The sequence below is a fragment of the Diuraphis noxia genome, unplaced genomic scaffold (genome assembly GCF_037042655.1).
Source record: "Diuraphis noxia isolate RWA-SAM2 unplaced genomic scaffold, SU_Dnox_SAM2 contig0001, whole genome shotgun sequence".
NCBI classification, from domain to species: Eukaryota; Metazoa; Arthropoda; class Insecta; order Hemiptera; family Aphididae; genus Diuraphis; species Diuraphis noxia.
Window position 1 is genome coordinate 47,505,779 of NW_028301711.1, and position 17,894 is coordinate 47,523,672.

Sequence of the window (17,894 nt, forward strand, 5' to 3'; positions counted from 1 at the left end):
AAATATAACATGTGTGACCTGCAATAAGCAGCAATAGATAAACAACGTTTAATGTTACAACGACCAGCGAGCCACACAATATGATAATTGAACTATAACCAACCACTACTAGCAACCACTGCTAACAACTCCATAACATGTTGTCTTTAATTTTTAATACCAATTACCAGTTTGACATAAAACAAAAAGTTTCTGTTTAGCGTTAACAAGTAAAATATCATGAACCAAATTATAAAATAATTGTTGATAGGTTTATGAAAAGATCGGTTGAGTTAGTATTTAATTTAGTAGAAACTTGTAATACCACATATTTTTTGAGTAAAGAAAGAGCACAATTATTCAGATATTAATTTAGAAAAATAAAAACGTTCAACCAAGATATTTTAAATCAATACATCTCTGAGCGGTACCAATAAATTATATTTGAAATATTGCTGACTGTATTATATCTGGATATTGTTAAAGTTTTTTATGAAATAAATTGTATATATGTGCCATGATAGGTTTATGACAACATATTTTGAAACATTATAAAGATACACGGAAGGAATTATTTTAAATGCTCCTGTTGTTACTAAATATAATTGAATTTTCTGAATAATCTGGTCTACTAGATTTATCAACAAAATTAAAAGATAATTGCTCCTTTAACGCCTATATTTATTGGTAATTAGACACTTATACCTACCTACTAACCTAATTTATTTAATTCACATTTACATTATTATCTAACTTTCCAATTTGTATTAAAATTGTTGACTAGAATTATTTCATATTTGTAGTTTGTATAACTTAAAATACATTTTATTTAAAAATATTAAGGTTGAATTGGATTTAATATTCCATTTTAAATATCTATTTTAAGGTTAATTTTTTTTATATATTTAAGTATCTAATAGATTTGGTTTTTTATAAAAGTTATTTATATTTAAAAAAAATATAATATAAATGCATAGATTAGGTATACATTTTATTAACATTATATTAAATCTATATTTTAGAACATGGAATACAATATGAACATTAACTATAATATATGAAAACATTAATCATGTAAATATATTATGAATGAAAAACATTTAAAAAAATATCCTGAAAAACTCTTTTGGGCAGACATATATTTAAGCACCTAATGGCAAAATTATTTAACCACAACTGACTGCATTCACTAACTTTGCTACATGCTCAAATCATATAGTACCACATGTACCTACTATTAATTAAACAAGTAATCTACAATTCATACTTTAATATTTTAACCTGGCAATTTAATATACCTTCAATTGGTATAAATTAATTAAAAGATTTAGATTCGAACATAGTATAACTATATAAGCAGGTAATTAAATATTTGATTTAAACTTATATAAAAAATAATTATAAATGGAAATTATCAATTTTCTAGATTAAAGAAGTCCAAAAAAATCAGTCCTGGCTAAGCTGGCGTACAACTTTTTAACAATCTAATAAAATGTATATAATATTTTAAGTATACCAAATGTATATTAAAATGTATAGCAAAATAATTAATAATAATAATATGGAGATAATATTTTTTAGTGTATTAAAACAATGTTAAAATGTGGTAATCAAAACATTATATTAGGAAATCTTTTTGAGTTTTTTAAGGTATTAAAATCCCAGACCTTATTATAATGTAATTTAATCCCCCTCCTGCAACATAATTATGCCAATCGCCAATGTTACATATTATATTAAATTTAAAAAAATATAAAATATAAAATTATATATCTATAGAGTAAACACAGGTCATACTCCTGTATTAATAATTTGATGAATAGTAAATTAACCAATGAACTAGTTTATAGCTCAAAATTCAAATCTGTTTCAATATTATAACTCACCACATCAGTTTCTGATTAGTATATTTACCAAATATTAAATAATTGAGTGATCTACATTACAAAAATATTATTTTACATTAGTTTTTAAAAATAAATATTTTTGGATTTTAAAAAACAATAATATATATTTTTATAAAATATGCAAAAAAAATGTTTATTCAATTCAGCATGAGATATATTGTAGACATAATTAAAAAACAATGTATTTAGATTAAAATAAAAATGTAAACTAATATTATTATTACCAGGGCTCGAGACTTGTAGCATTTGCATATTTTTTTGTAGTTTATGAAAAGATAGCAGAGTAAGCAATAAATCCATTTCAGACAAAAATGAACTCAATACCAAAAGTTTTTAGTGCATATTTTTGCATATTCTAGAGGTTTTGCTATTTTTTCGACTATTTTGCTATTTATTGCTAATAAATGTAAAAATCGAAAACTCAGTCCTGCAAAAATACATTTTTCGGCCACTCATCAGTGATCGACAGTTTTGGGACGTTATAAATTTATAATACTCATTGTCAATTGAAAAAAATATTCCTAAAATATTCCAATGCAAGACAATATTGTGTTTATCGTATCTTTTATCTTAATGTTGTTTCTGTTATCGACTTCGACCATACTTGCTTATATACCCAATAATTATAGACTGTTCCGATCTACAACGACGTAATCGATTACTATACATCAACTTTTGATTGCGCTCGTATGTACGTTTTTATCCGTATAGTGAATTTATAAATTTTTCTTTGTTCAGCTTTGTGTGTTTCATTAAAACATATTTTTTATACCATGCCAAAAGATCAATTATCACTGGCCCGACGGTTAAGAAGCTATGTACAAGAATTCGGTTCAGATACGTTTTCACACGATTCATCTATTATTTTCTGCAAATACTGTGAAATTAAAGTAAATTGTCAAAAAAAAATTCAATGTAACACAACATTTTAAAACTGACAAACATACAAAAGCAATTAAACGTAAACAAGAAGAATCAGTAAAATTCGACACATACAAATTGATGAGAACAGGAAAGAGTTTTTTGTCATTATTTGTAGAAAATGATAACTGTAGAATTATATAAAAAATATTCTTTAAATTTTAATAACTATAAACTCATAAATGTCTAGATAAAAATTTTTAATAAATAATTTTTAAAGCATATTTTCATATTTTTAGTGCATATTGATGTGCCCTGATTATTAATAATGTTTTCTATGCATTAGACATATTATAGAAATCTTAACTTTCATAAAAATAATATTAGCATAATTTTTTCCTTAGTACATTTAAATTAATTTATTTTAATACAAATATGTCTGGAATTTTTAACATTGTAATAAAAACTAAATCCTATTAATAAAAAAAAAAATTGTGTAAGAAAAGGTCCTTGGGCCATGGAATGTTGGAACTAATTATTATGCATTATACTTATTATCTTAAAAAAGATTCATGTTCAATAAAAGAGTAAAAATAGTTAATAAAGAGACATTTATATTCACAGAAAAATAGAGATGTAATGTGACTAACTCACAAAAATAAACTTGAATAAAAAAAAATAGTGAAAAAAATTCTTTATAATTTCAAATTTCTAAATAATAAAGTTACCAATTATAAAATGTTGATAATTTATAACATAATAGACATATAGTTTAAAAATTAAAATATAATTTTTTTTTAACATTGTGAAAAATCTAAATTAGAAATAACCTGTTTTATATTTGCAATCCAGGAAGGTTCAGTAGCAGTATCAGTTGATAGAAGTGTGACTAAATTAACCATAAATGTGTCAATGGTTTCATTGGTAGGTGGCTCAGTGTTATCTAAAGATAGAAAAATATATTTTAATTATGATAATTATAAATTAAACATATTGAAATAATAAACAAGATTGTACATAAAACTTTAATATTAATTATTAAACTTGGATATTTTTCATCATTATAAATGTACAAACACTTAAAATTATCTGCATAAAAATACAAAACTTAAAACTAAGATATATATTTTATTTATTCTTCGAGTAGTTAAGGGCTAATCATAGGCGCAATTTCAATAAAAAAAACTACGGGTGCTTACGCTTTGCATTTTATATTTAAGTATATTTTTTTATTTTTTTTGAAAGAAGAAGTTTTTGATACATAAGCACGATCATTATTTGGGGGTGCTAATACCTCCTAATAAGTTTTCCCTATTCGCGCCTATGGTCATAATATATAAATTGTTAATGTTTAATGTCATCTATGTATAAATAATCATTTATTAATAACCAATACAAATTATTTCTCAAATTATATTTGCATCATAAATTTTAAAATTTTAATTTCCAGGGCTAAAAAAATCGACCAGTAATGTACATTTGTGTCCACAAACATTATTAGTTATAAGGATAATTAGTTTACTTCATAAATGAAATAATGTAAATTGTTATAATCAATATTAAAAAAAAATCAAGGTCTTTCACTTTTTGTAAAAAGATACAAACACTTTGATACATAACAATACAAGACTGTGGAAGTGTTATACTACGAGCAGTTAATACTTAAAACAGCCGATCCTTTGACATCTCCCATATATCATTAATTTTGCACAATTAACAAAGCAAACTAAAATAATTTAAATGCAATTTGTCATTCTTTGATGATCCAAAGATTATGCATATCTCATTTTATCATTATTTATCTATTAGATAACAGTTAAAATAGTTATTTTAAAACTTTGGTGTCGAGGATACAAAAAAATTAAAAATAAATTGTGGAAGTGTTATACTACAGGCAGTTAGAACTTTTGAGAGCCGATCCTTTGACATCTTCCGTTTTTCGTTAATTTTGCACAAGCAACAAGGCAAACTAAAAAATTTAGTAAATTTAGCAATTTTCTTTATTTTGATGGTCTAAACATTGTGCATGTTTAATTTTATCAATATTTATTTACATAGACTAGAAAAGATAAATAATAATAACTAAAAAAATATTATTAGGGTTATACAGATAATTTTTATTATATAAAAATTACATACAAACATTAATGAAGTTTTTGATGATACCTTAACATACATACATTATGCACATGCATGCATATAAGTAGAGGCCAGAATTATAAGAATTAAAAAGTTGCAATACTATGCAAATGAGCATAATCTATATGGCAAAATATGCTACCGTTACACAAAAAATAAATAAAAATATTCATTAAAAATTTGGAGAAAAAAAGTTAGTACATTTTATTTTCTAAGTTACAGAGTATTATTAATACTGAATATTTTAAGTAGACTGTATTTTCAAATTATCTTTATAATAAAATAAATAACAACATTAATAAATCACATTTGTATTCATTAAGAATTGTATTTATTCATAGTCTTTTATTTTAAGAAAAAAAATAAATGATATACATATTATTTTATATTTTTATTATATTTAGTTCTGTGGGTTTAATCAAAGATCTATCATAAACTAAGGTATTAACTATGTTATTATTTCTATTCTTTGATTAAAGTAGCATAGTTGTTATACAGTGTTAAAAACAAAACTATGTTAAACAAAAAAAATATAAATTTAATCTATATCAGAATGGTTTTTATGATTACTTAAAATTAATTGTTCAACATAATAATCCTCGTTTTTATTTTAAAAGTTATTTTTTTTAATAAAAATACATAAATGATAAGCATTTTATAACAAAATATGCCTTAATCTTTCAAATATGCATTAATATAGAAGATAAAATGTTGTCTATGAAATCAGTTTGATTTGAAACGTCCACATTTTGAATCCACATAGTTGTGTTTACACTCAGTATGAATATGAAAATGCTTACAATTCTAGTTTCTATACTCTATTTGGAATGAAATCGTACCTTGGTGGCAACCAGTTTTCGTCCGCATCGGTCAACCACTTCCCCCAGATTAGTTTTATTTCAAACTATCACTGCGGAACAAAGCCACGCCCATGCGCAAAAGACGGCCGCCGAGGTACGATCTTATTCCGAATAGAGTATATATACAAGACATAACATTTATGTACATCATAGTATTTTGTTAAATAACATGTTTTGATTAATCATTTATCTGTGTGACCCATCCCTACCAATATCAGATTTTGATAATTGTTACATTAGTAGTTTTAAAATTTGATGTTATGAGGGCACATAAATTAAAATATGCATGTTTAACTTTCAGAATATGATTAAAAATATAAGACAGTGAAAGTCTTACATTGCAGGCAGTTAGTACTTTAGACAACTACCATTTATTGTTAATTTTGCACAAGTAATAAAACAAACTAATAGAATTTAGATGCAATTTGTCATCCTTCAATGATCTAAAGATTTTAAATATTCAATTTTATTATTATTTATTAAATAATTGTTCACTATTAAAATAGCAGTAAATGATAATATATTTTTTTTATTGATTTAAAATATTTACCTGGGAATGCAATATTAGCAAAAGCATCTAGAAGTAGAGATCGTAATTTAATTAAATACTGTTCATACTTTGAACATCCGGTTTTGAGTTTTTCAGTGTTAGCCATTAAATTAATAATACCATTTTGCATATTTTCAATATGTTTATCTAAGACGGATACTTCTTGTCCTTGGTCTGTTACCTTTTTACGAAGGTTTCTAAGTTCACTGTCTCTACCTATAGAAATAACAATAACAATAAATAAATAACAATAAATAGGTAACATCAAACAAATACTAACCTTTATTGAAGTTTAAGAAATCATCTGAATATATAGGTATGTCATAAACTGTATTACTGTTATCACTAGCGGGTATAACTTTTTTAAATTCTTGATCCTTAACAGAATAAATTCATAGTTATAGAAATTAAGGGTTTTGAAGCAATAAAAAACTAAAGAAAAGCATTTAAAATAAAGCACCAAAATTCTGCAAATACGAAGAATCTACAAGACGAAAGATTGTCAAGGAATGACTGAACAGGTACTTGTATTAATAAATTGATATAAATTAAATCGAAAATAAGGAGATAAAATTGATGGGCCATGTCATTGGAACACATTATTTAATATAAAAATAAATATTAAATTTTTAAATATACTTAGTAGAACACATTAAAAAAGAGGAAAAAAAATGTCATACATTTGCTTCTAAGTAGTATAAATCAAATTTATAGCTGATATAACTTTGTTTTAGAGCTACAGAAAAAAGCAAATGTTTTGAAAATCCATACACTAGTTGTTAAAAATTAATTTGCAATTTTATTAATATCTTAGGAAGACGCCACATCCGCGTGTGTTATCTCCGTCTTACAAACACAAACATACAAAATAGCAAAAATTGTTTTGTGCAGGAAAACTTTACTCCCTATGTATTTCTTGCAGAATTACCAAAATTTCGCAAAGCATAGGGAAGAACTTTATCTATGTCGTACTGTTTTAATTATTTGGATAGCATGATTACGATTTAAGTTATTAGTTTAAGAAAATTAAATTAATTATTTAAAATGATTGGTTAGTGCTACCAAAAAAATAAAAGCGCTAAGACACAGTCTAAGTTTTTCCCTATATGTTGTGGAATTTTGGTAATTCTGTATTAAATACAGAGCGAGTAAAGTTGTCTCACACAAAACAGTTTTTGATATATTGTACGTTTGTAAGATGGAGACAACACATGCGGGTGGATGTCCTCTTAAGAGGACACTACACCCGCATGTGTTGTCTCCGTCTTAAAAGTGCGTAACATAGCAAAATCTGTTTAGCTCGGGACAACTGTTCTCCCTCAATATTTATAGTAGAATTTTCAAAATTTCACAACACATAGGTAAGAACTTTATCTGTGTCATAGCGTCGTTATTTTTTTGATAGCACAAACCAATAATTTTAAGAAATTTAATGAAAAAATAAAAAATAAATGTTTTTCCTTAAGCTTATAACTTTAATTATATTTACGTTATCAAAAAAATAACGACGCTATGACACAGATAAAGTTCTTACCTATGCGTTGTGAAATTTTGAAAATTCTCTTATAAATATTGAGGGAGAACAGTTGTCCCACGCTAAACAGATTTTGCTATGTTATACGTTTGTAAGACGGAGACAACACATGGCGTCCTCTTAATCTGAAGTATGAATTATATTTTGCATGAAGGTAACTAACTTAATTCAAATCTCCGATATAAAAAAAAAAATATTACCTTTTTAAATTTGTTATCACTAGATGGTCTTTCTTTTTTAATTTCGTGATCCTAAATAGAATAAACACATAGTTTATAATTATAAACATTAACATTAAATTTGTAATTTTATAAAATCTAAATTAGAATTAAAATAATATTATTTTTCAAGCAATTTTTTATTTAAATTTCTAATAAAAAAATATTTAAATATAACATTACCTTTTTTAATTTGTTGTCACTTGATAGTTTTTCTTTTTTTAATTCTTGATCCTACACAGAATAAATACATAGTCAATAATTATTTGTAACAAAACATATTTTTTCTTGCAACTACCTTTACTTAAAGCTCCATTGAAAATAAAATAAAATATTACCATTTTAATTTGTAATTATAAAATTAATAGTATATAGTTAAATTACTATTATAATTGGTTATAAATATAATAGATTGCTCACAGTGGTACGATAAATGTTGCACTGAATCTACTAGCAATTTTGGTGTTGTTATCCAGAACTAGCAAAGAGGCAAAGTCATAAAATAACGCTACCAACTGCATAGGGCGATCTATCGTATTTATAATCAACACTATTAAATATTAATTATTAATAAAGAATTTCTCAAATAGTTATTCGAGTCTTTAAAATATATTTGACTAAAACAAAGATTTTTATAACCTAAGGTTAATATTTTAATATGGACTAGATGTAAAATATTATATTAATTTTAACATAAACTTTTTGTGAAAATAATATAATTAAATAGTTCAACTAACTTCTTGGTTATGAGTATTGACTTTATTTTTTTTTAATTTGCGTTGAATAAAATTTTTGTATGCATCAGTCTTTCTATAAGCAGCTAATTCTTCAACATATTTCACTCGTTCTTGTTCAGCAGCTAAGAGATAATGCTAAACAAATTTTAAACAATACAATATTCCATTAAAATAATAATTTTGATTCTTTCCATTCTCTGTCTCAAAGTAAAATACACCAAATAACGACCTGTTTTAGTCTGGCGGAATGCATCTTCTACATAATGACATAGGTTGAGACTGGTGGAAGAGGAAAATGTGTAAAGAACCGGTGTATTGTACTTAAGGACAACAGTCTAATCATAATTATTAATACCTAGATAGTTTTCTAAATATTTATTTATTTTTTACTGATGATCAATAGGACAATGCTTTATAATATATTACACTACAATTACTTGTTTTTTATCTGCAGTCAACTGGTTCCACTCAGTAGCTAATACTTTGGTTATTTCAGCAAATGGTAAATTGGGATTTTCAGAACGAAATTGTTCGCGTCTATCATTTAAAAACCGTATGTATCCTATAAATGTTTATAAGTAATTAATCAAGGTTATATATGTGACTAAATTGTATTAATGAACAGGTGTTTGTTTAATTACCAGAATGTGGAGGTCTTGGAGCTGTCTTGTCACGTAAACACTTTCTACGTTTTTTACGTTTTGCATTATTTTTATCAACTTTTTTAGACATACCATTTTCAATGAATGTATCATCTTGATCTGCATAAACATTATAAATAAATAATAGGTACACAATGGAATATGTCTGTTATTAAAATACAAAATCATAAATATAAGTAGTATAGTACGTACCTGATATAACCATAGACTCAGTGGTTTTAGATTCCATCATTGTAAATTTATTCAATCAAGTTGGCTTTTTTTCTGATAAAGATTAAGTGTAGAAATATTCATAAAGCCATCTAATTTCAACATTGTTTATCAGGACAAAATTAAAATATAAAAGAGAAATACATAGTAAATAATGATAATCGTGAGAATTCAAAAAATATTGATTTATACATAGTATAAGAAGTGCACTCACAAAACGATAGAGCAGTAGAAATAATAGAAATGTGGACACCAGATACACTTCACAAACACGATATTATTCTTAAATTTCATTCATATTAAATATTTGAACATATTACATGATATGGATACTCCATTAGGGCATTCGTGGTCAGTTTCCTCTCTTCTCTAAACACACACTTATTGGGCCAACGTAACGGAATGATAAACAATGGTCATTAGTGCTATTACTTTATTAGTTTCTTACTCTCATGACGCACAGAAGCTTAGGAGTGATAGAGAAACTTAAATACATACTTATTATTAATTATTATTACATTTACAATTTACATACAAACATGCAAAACATATACAATAGAAAAATGATAGTAACAATTTTATCGATTTGTTGAGTTTATCAACAGTTTTAGTATCAATTTTAGTATCAATCATAACAATCATTACGAAGCAGCAAGCAGCAGCTCAGCTCGTTGCTGGTACCGATCATAACCACGGTCTTGTTATGATACAATGCGCGGGCGCAATCATACAACCACTGAACAACAAAACAAACTACTGACTAAATTTCGTTCACTCTACGCCAGTCTACCGCGTATTTTGATTGGTTTGTAATTTATGGCGCCTTTTTGTGTTTTCAATTGACACAATAGTGTTTTACTATTTAGTATTTACATAGATTAAACGACAGAACGACAGAACTATACCTATTAAAATATTAAAATTAACATGAATAGATGTTTAATCTATGCTATCTATTATCATCATACTCTGAAATTATGTACTGAATAATAATCTACTCACTATAGCCTATAGCCACTTTATACTTAGTAGTTCACTGTAATTACTACTCAGCATGACAAAGTACCAAGTACAGATGTGCAGTTCCATTTTTCACTATGCTGTGGCTTTTCTGTAGGTTCTTAAATTTTCATCATGATAGTTTGTGCTTTTGTTGTAGCAAAAAAAAAACAAAAAAATGTGAACTATTGAAGTTGCAATCCAAAAATTAATGTTCTTAGATTTCCTAATGAAGGCTGTGTGCAGGGACGGATTGGAATTTCGGGCCACCCGGCCAGGTTAATATTTTATTGTCATCTAACGGTACCCATTGTTCATACAAAAATGAATTATATATATATATAAATATATTATAAATTGTAATATTTTATTGAGGGTTTGCTTTGTATTGACAAATGACAGGTATAAAATACCTATAGTAGTTATTAGATGTAATTTTTAGTTAAAAATAGGCCACTTGGTCTACTTAAAATATTTATGTACTGTTTGAAAAATACTTCATTATGCCTATTTACTTGTATAGTTGTATGCTATAAGCCTATAACACATTGTCACATAATATTATATTACCAGCAGGTAGCAATAGACGATACTATTTATTATTATTTAATAATACAATAATATTATTATTATAGGAGAAATTATTATATTATTATATTATTATAGGAGAAATTAATAAATACCTTAATTATAAAATCAAACTTTGATGGCTTTAACAATAAAATGTATTATAGATTTGATTATCCAGGGTGGTTGATTTTTTGATAATAATTATTATTATTAGTTACTATTTAATTTCCCAAGTTTTTGTTATTCTATTATAAAACTTATAGTTATATTCCAAATAAGCTGTTAGTCTATTTCTCCCTTGTTAGTAATTTTGAAAATTTCAATTCTTACTATGAGACAACAATAAGAAAAAGAACCCGTCCACATCTAATTGTTGTTAGTTTTTAACAAGCTGCGTTACAGTATATATTTGAAGTGAAAAAAAACCCTTATCGGCATCATCTGGCAAGTGGTTCACAATGTTTATCTTGGTTCATAGTTCAGATTAGGGTTCAGGACTTATTGGCTTATTGCATTTAAATTGTTGGAAATATGCATGTACATAATATGCACCTAATATAACTGAAATATGCAACTAATTTTTTTTTTTTTTTTAACATTAAGGTATATTGATACATTGAATTGAAATTTTAGCAATGTATTTAAATTTATAATTTAATTATTAATGTTGAATAACTAAATATCATTTATTTTCATTTACCTTAATTTCAAGTTTACATAACAAAATAGTGAAAATACACTTACTTTAACATGCACTACATGTATAATAAATTGGCCAACTTTTAATAGTAAAAATAAGTAATGTAAATTATCAAAATATATTTACTTAAAAAGTTAAAATAAAGCAAAAATGTTTATGCTAAGATAACAATTAAATTGTCAAAAATTTTAAAATTATTTAATTACACATTAAGTCTAAACTATAGCCAAAATATATGCAATTAAAATTTTTGTGTTTAAGTTTATTATGTCCCAAGATATCTACAGCCATATTTAAAGAAAATTCAAATGTAATAAGTCCCAAACCATAGTTATGATATTACAAAAAAATAAAAATAAGTACATTTTTAATAATTTTATTAATGATGCAATTATTTAATGTAATACATTAAAAACGATATGATTAATTACATAGTGAATAATTCTATATATATATATATATATATATATATAATTCTATCTGATTACAATAATGGAAAATTAATTCAAATTTATGGTGTTGACTGTAATGATTAAAAAATAACTGTTAAAATATTCATAGGTATCTAATAAATAATTAATTGATTGTACATTAAATTAAATTAGAGTCTTTAAGAATGTCAATGGCTTAAAATTAAACAATTTGTAATTTTAATTACATTGCTATTAAACAATAAAATGTTAAAGACATGTTAAATACAAGTGGAGAAATATCAGTTTAGTTATCAATATATTTTCCAACATGTACACAACTAAACAATATAAACATAAAGAATTAAAACTCCTATTTTTACATCAATTTCAATTTTGAATTTTAATCGAGCATTGAATATTTTAAAAATATGAAATGTTCTTGAATGTAATTACTAATATACATTGATTATTTATTATCACAAATAATATAATATAACCCAGGGTAAAATTATTCATCTATTCAGGTAAAATAATCTTCTGTAAAAGTAAACTGATAAGCACAATACCAAATTATATTTAAAATAGTAACTAATCAAAAATACAATTTTTAGTAAAATTTGTTGATTTTAACTTAAAACAGTTTGTTGCATCTATAACTCAGAAACAAAAATAAGACATTAAAATATAGAATATAACATTGTATTAAATACAAACAAATAATAATAACTCTTAAATAAGAATGATTAAAAAAACTTATAGAACCATCAACAATCAATTACAGCTATCATATAATTAATTTTAAAATGTTTATAATTAATGTAATAGTGCATTTAAAGGTCTTTTTTGTTGGTATCAGATGTCTCAAGTGATTCTTCAGTAAATTTTTCATTCTTGGAAGCCTTGATGTCTGCTTGATCCACCGGTGATTTAATGTTTTTATTAATGCACGGGCAGGATGATAGTAATGAACAGACTTGATCATTGTCAGCGTTATTTTGGTCTTCAGAATTTTCTACTGGTCTCCTGAACCAGTTTAACATGGGCTTAATAATACCCCATAAGAAGAGTAACAATGGCACAAGCACACACGGAACACAAACCATTATTAAAGGATTTGATGTCTGGTTAAATCAACTGAAACATATGAATTATATTTTTAATAAAAAAAAACTCGGGAAGTCTCTCAGCTATATAGTAAGTGTTGAGAGTACATTGCCATAGAGTAGTTCACTACAATAGTACAATGGATGTATTAAATTTAAATTAATAATAAATAATTACTTAAGAAAAAAGTGTATTAACAGACAATTTATAATATTTATTTGATATTTATTATATCAAATATTTATCATAACATATTATACATATTTTCAATGGCGCTCAGCCCTGTTACTAGGTGTAGTGACCACTACACCTTGAAAATAAGAGGTAGGTGGGTATAATAACAAAAAATAATTAACTTGAAATATGTTCATTGTTTAGTATAATATTGGTTGGTACCTATTTACTAATATTATCAATTGAAATATGATAATATGTATAAAATAATAAAGAATATAATTTGAGTTTGCGAGAGGGTGAGAGGATGGGTAAAATTATTTCTTGCTACACCTGAAAAATATACCTTGGACTCCACTGCTATAATACTGACATAAGAAATATAACTTCTATTAATAATATGACAGGTTAAACTTATTTTTGTTAAAACAGATTGTACATATAATAGAACAATACTATTATAATACTATTATTTCATGTTTTCATATACTACTGGGCCTAGTGGTGGTTTTTTAAATTGTATCTACTCAATACAATTTGAAAATTATACTTTATATTTTAGTTGCCATGTTAATTATTAAACTGTTCCACTAATATACTACCCAATACCTATTTAGGAGGGGTTAACACATTGTATTATATTTTTTTTTTTTAACTTCATAAGAATAATTCTCGAGCTTAGTGGAATAGTTAAATTTTTCTAACTATTTTTTTTTTCTAAATAAAGAATTACTTTCTACAGGCCGCATCTGTATTTATATTAACTCAGATATTTAATTTCACATCAAATAATCTTATAGTTTAATTTGCAAAAAATGCTTAAAATTGTATTATTTTTGAAGATACATAATAAAGTTTGAGAATAAAATATTAAAATACGGTTATTATCATTTCAAAATATATAGTTTCAAAAAGATCATAACTTACTTAAAAATGATGATATTAAAAAAAGCTTACGTGGGGCTCTAGATTAGCTGTTCTAAACCATTGGTCTGTAGAAAAAAGAACAGGCCTGTGTGATATTGGAAAACTATTTCATTAAATATTGTTTTTTAATTTTAAATTGTAAGTCTTTTATAAATATATATTTTTTTTAATTGATACACCGGTATTGTTATATTGTTATATTTTGTTGTATTTATTCAAATTTATATAAAAAATGCTTTAACTTTTTATTAAATTTAATACATTAATCTGCAGGAAAAACTAAAAAAATGAACCAAAACACAAAGTGGTCCTACTTAAAAGCAATCTAGGTGGTCTGCGACAGAAAATTTTTGAAACTCATTGTTGAAACTGATTGACAAAAATTTGATATATAATTTGAGCATAGGCGTAATCTGGGGGGGCAAGAGGGGGCAACTGCCCCTCCGGATATTTTATTGAGGGGGCAATAGTATCGTTTTGCCCCCCTTTAAAAGTTATAACTTATAATTCAATTTCTATTTTATCATATCAAAATTAAACAGCATAATGGTTTGTTTAGTAATTAATAATGATAGATTTATCTTTTCGTCTTTTTGAGTGCCTTTTGAGATTATTATTTATTAATGGTATCATTATAAACCGAGCGCCTTCATATCGTAATACAAGGAATTGCAGATAGATGACAGTGATGGCATGGCGGGTTATTAGTTATTACCACAATAGCACAATGCGAACTAAGATTAGTTATATATATGCATTTTTAGTTTAACTACTGCTTGCCCCCCCCCCCCAGGATTGACTCCAAGTTACGCCACTGCATTCGAGAATAAGACGAAGATAATGCATGCAGATGTAACATCCTCTAATAAGTCAATACCCAAAGTACTATGGAATAATGGAGTGATGATTGATGATAAAAATAGCTAGAAATCAATCTAAAAATTTGGAAAATTGCATTGAGTATAGAAAATTATAATATATAAATATAAATTAGGTATTAGACATTTTTACTAATGACTTCCCAAAGTATCAACTACATCCAATTTGAAACCAGAAAATGTTGGAGATTTCTCTATAAGTTTAAAATCAAAGTTATTTTGCTGCCGACCTTCCTAAGATTATTAAGGTTAGATTATGCCTTACAAGTTATGATGACACACAAAAAAAAAATAGAAATTATTATAAAAACAATAAAATCATTGATCTACTTAGATTCTAAAATACTTAATAAATACAATATACAGAAGCAATATATGATACTGTAAATTTTATTGTATGCATAGAGGTTTTAAAAAAAGTTCAATATATTATTCCGTGTACTTTTCTTAACGTTTTAGTTGCATATTGATTTTTGTAAATTTTAATAATTGATTTCCGGAAATTCCCCATAATTAGATAAAAATTTGGAAAAAGTTATATCAAAAACACTAAAACACATAGCTTGTAACCAAAATTATGATGTAGTATATCACTATAAGTACCATATCCATTATCCAGGATTTTTATTCGGAGGGTGCTACAATAATTTATTGTTGCTAGGGCTAGGTTGTTACCAATACTAACGGGTGTAGTAAGTTTGGTATTTCAGGGAGGGGGGCTTAAGCCTTAAGCCTCTCTATTTACTCTCAGTCAGATATTTTTAAAGAAAATTCTTTGAATTCTCATTTAACCTAATTAATTTCTTAGATGTTATGCATTACATTATTTTTTGTATTTAATTATGAAATTGTTAATTTAATTAAATTAATTTATAACTTAAAACTTTATAGTGCACTTCTTTCTCTGTTATATAATGAATTTAATAAATATAAAATAAAATAATTGTTGTCACATAAGTATCAATGAATTTTACAAAAAAAAAAAAGAAAAAAGGTTAGGCACTCAGATTTATACTACCCAAGCTAAAAAAATATCATCTTCACGTCTTGAAATAATTGTATTTATAATTGTCTTATAAAATAATAATTATTATTATTTGTTCTTCAAATTATAACATTTAGGTACATCAAATTACATAATATATTAACTATTTAAGAAAAAACCCTTAAACCTTTCTAAGAAAATAATGTGCAATACACGTCATTATACCAGGTAAAATATTACTATTACATGTTTCTGAAACATCGCCTAAAAGCTAAAGCACTTGATCAGTCTTTCAAACACCTAGTGCAGAGACTAATTACATACATTTCAAAAAGAGCATATTAAGATTTAATTTGATTTAACAATATTTAATTACACCTTACAATTCAATATACACTACAAGGTGTTGGAATAATGGATGCAATAATTAATGTCACTAAGATTACTGTGAGATACTGATTTGGCAATTGAATAGAAAGCTTTTGTAACAATATTATGATAAATATGTTGTATGCCAATATCAAATATTCTTTGAATAGATAAGACTTAGCTTAGAAGTTCAAATAAAGAAATAAGTTATATTATAAAATGTAATATAGGTAATCAAATACTTTTATTTTATTACTTTCTGAAATGATTATTCTAAATATTTTACAAAACTTGATTCTGAGCTCGTTTCTCATCTTATAACTTATATAATAATATGTGATACAGTCAAGGAGATAAATAACATAATATAATGTCCTCTATAATAAGTATAATTATTACAATATTTTCATATTGATAAATATTTCTTAGAATCAGTGCATCTTTAACAATTTTTACATGCAATCGGATATTAATAAATATATAGGTAATTTATTATTATGTCATAATAATATTGACATCTTACATGGATTGTAATACCATTATATATTATGTGTGCTGTTTGATTTGCATGCTTTGGAAAATACAGAGAGTGTAGATTACAATATGTGTGTACATAATAATTATCTTATGATTTTATTTTAAAGAAAAAACCGCTCTACGGTGAAAATCAATGGTAGGAAGGACTTACCAAATGTAAACAAAGAATCACAGACAGTAATGTAGCTCAACGGTAGACACCAACACCAGAAGGGGACACTTGCTACTTTTGAGACGACTTATAAATTGTAATATTGATTTTTGTGCTCTATAGGCAATAAATACAGTAATAATAATAATATTTAGCTTAGTATTTACCAAAAACAATAGTCAATTGTGTATTTATGTGTAATTAACTTTGCTATTATTTTCCCGTTTCCCCGTGAACGAAATGATAATGGGCTGATAAGGGAATTGATATCAGACGTAGGTTATTATAATGATAATAACAATAATAAATTAATAACAACAACAATAATATTTTAAACTCGCGACGCGGAATTTTCATAGACGATAGACTTCATACTTCTCTACAAAAACTTAAAAACTGTTTATAACAACAACAATGTTAAACTTTTCAG

The 17,894-nt window shown here is 25.3% G+C and overlaps 2 protein-coding genes across 4 annotated transcripts; both read right to left on the bottom strand.

The window, feature by feature from the left end:
- Positions 1-949: 949 nt before the first annotated feature.
- Positions 950-10,241, bottom strand: LOC107172519 (high mobility group protein 20A-like). 3 transcript variants are annotated; one of them, XM_089216526.1, is made up of 11 exons: positions 9,978-10,241; positions 9,640-9,749; positions 9,427-9,546; positions 9,223-9,347; positions 8,786-8,920; positions 8,232-8,282; positions 8,031-8,081; positions 6,577-6,673; positions 6,297-6,512; positions 3,578-3,690; positions 950-2,763 (listed from the first exon to the last, which is right to left on the bottom strand). In XM_089216526.1, exons 2-11 carry the CDS (start codon positions 9,677-9,679, stop codon positions 2,701-2,703), a joined length of 1,011 nt encoding a protein of 336 aa, XP_089072652.1. In that variant the 5' UTR covers positions 9,680-9,749; positions 9,978-10,241; the 3' UTR covers positions 950-2,700. The 3 variants fall into 3 exon arrangements, with proteins under 3 accessions (XP_089072652.1, XP_089072651.1, XP_089072653.1); XM_089216525.1 differs by having other exon boundaries at positions 9,872-10,241; XM_089216527.1 differs by lacking the exon at positions 950-2,763 and having other exon boundaries at positions 3,427-3,690; positions 9,872-10,240.
- Positions 10,242-12,894: 2,653 nt separating this feature from the next.
- On the bottom strand, positions 12,895-17,724 carry LOC107161440 (uncharacterized). Its single transcript, XM_015507847.2, has 2 exons — positions 17,465-17,724; positions 12,895-13,473 (listed from the first exon to the last, which is right to left on the bottom strand). The coding sequence occupies exon 2, from the start codon at positions 13,440-13,442 to the stop codon at positions 13,170-13,172; it is 273 nt and encodes a 90-aa protein (XP_015363333.1). The 5' UTR covers positions 13,443-13,473; positions 17,465-17,724; the 3' UTR covers positions 12,895-13,169.
- Positions 17,725-17,894: the final 170 nt, after the last annotated feature.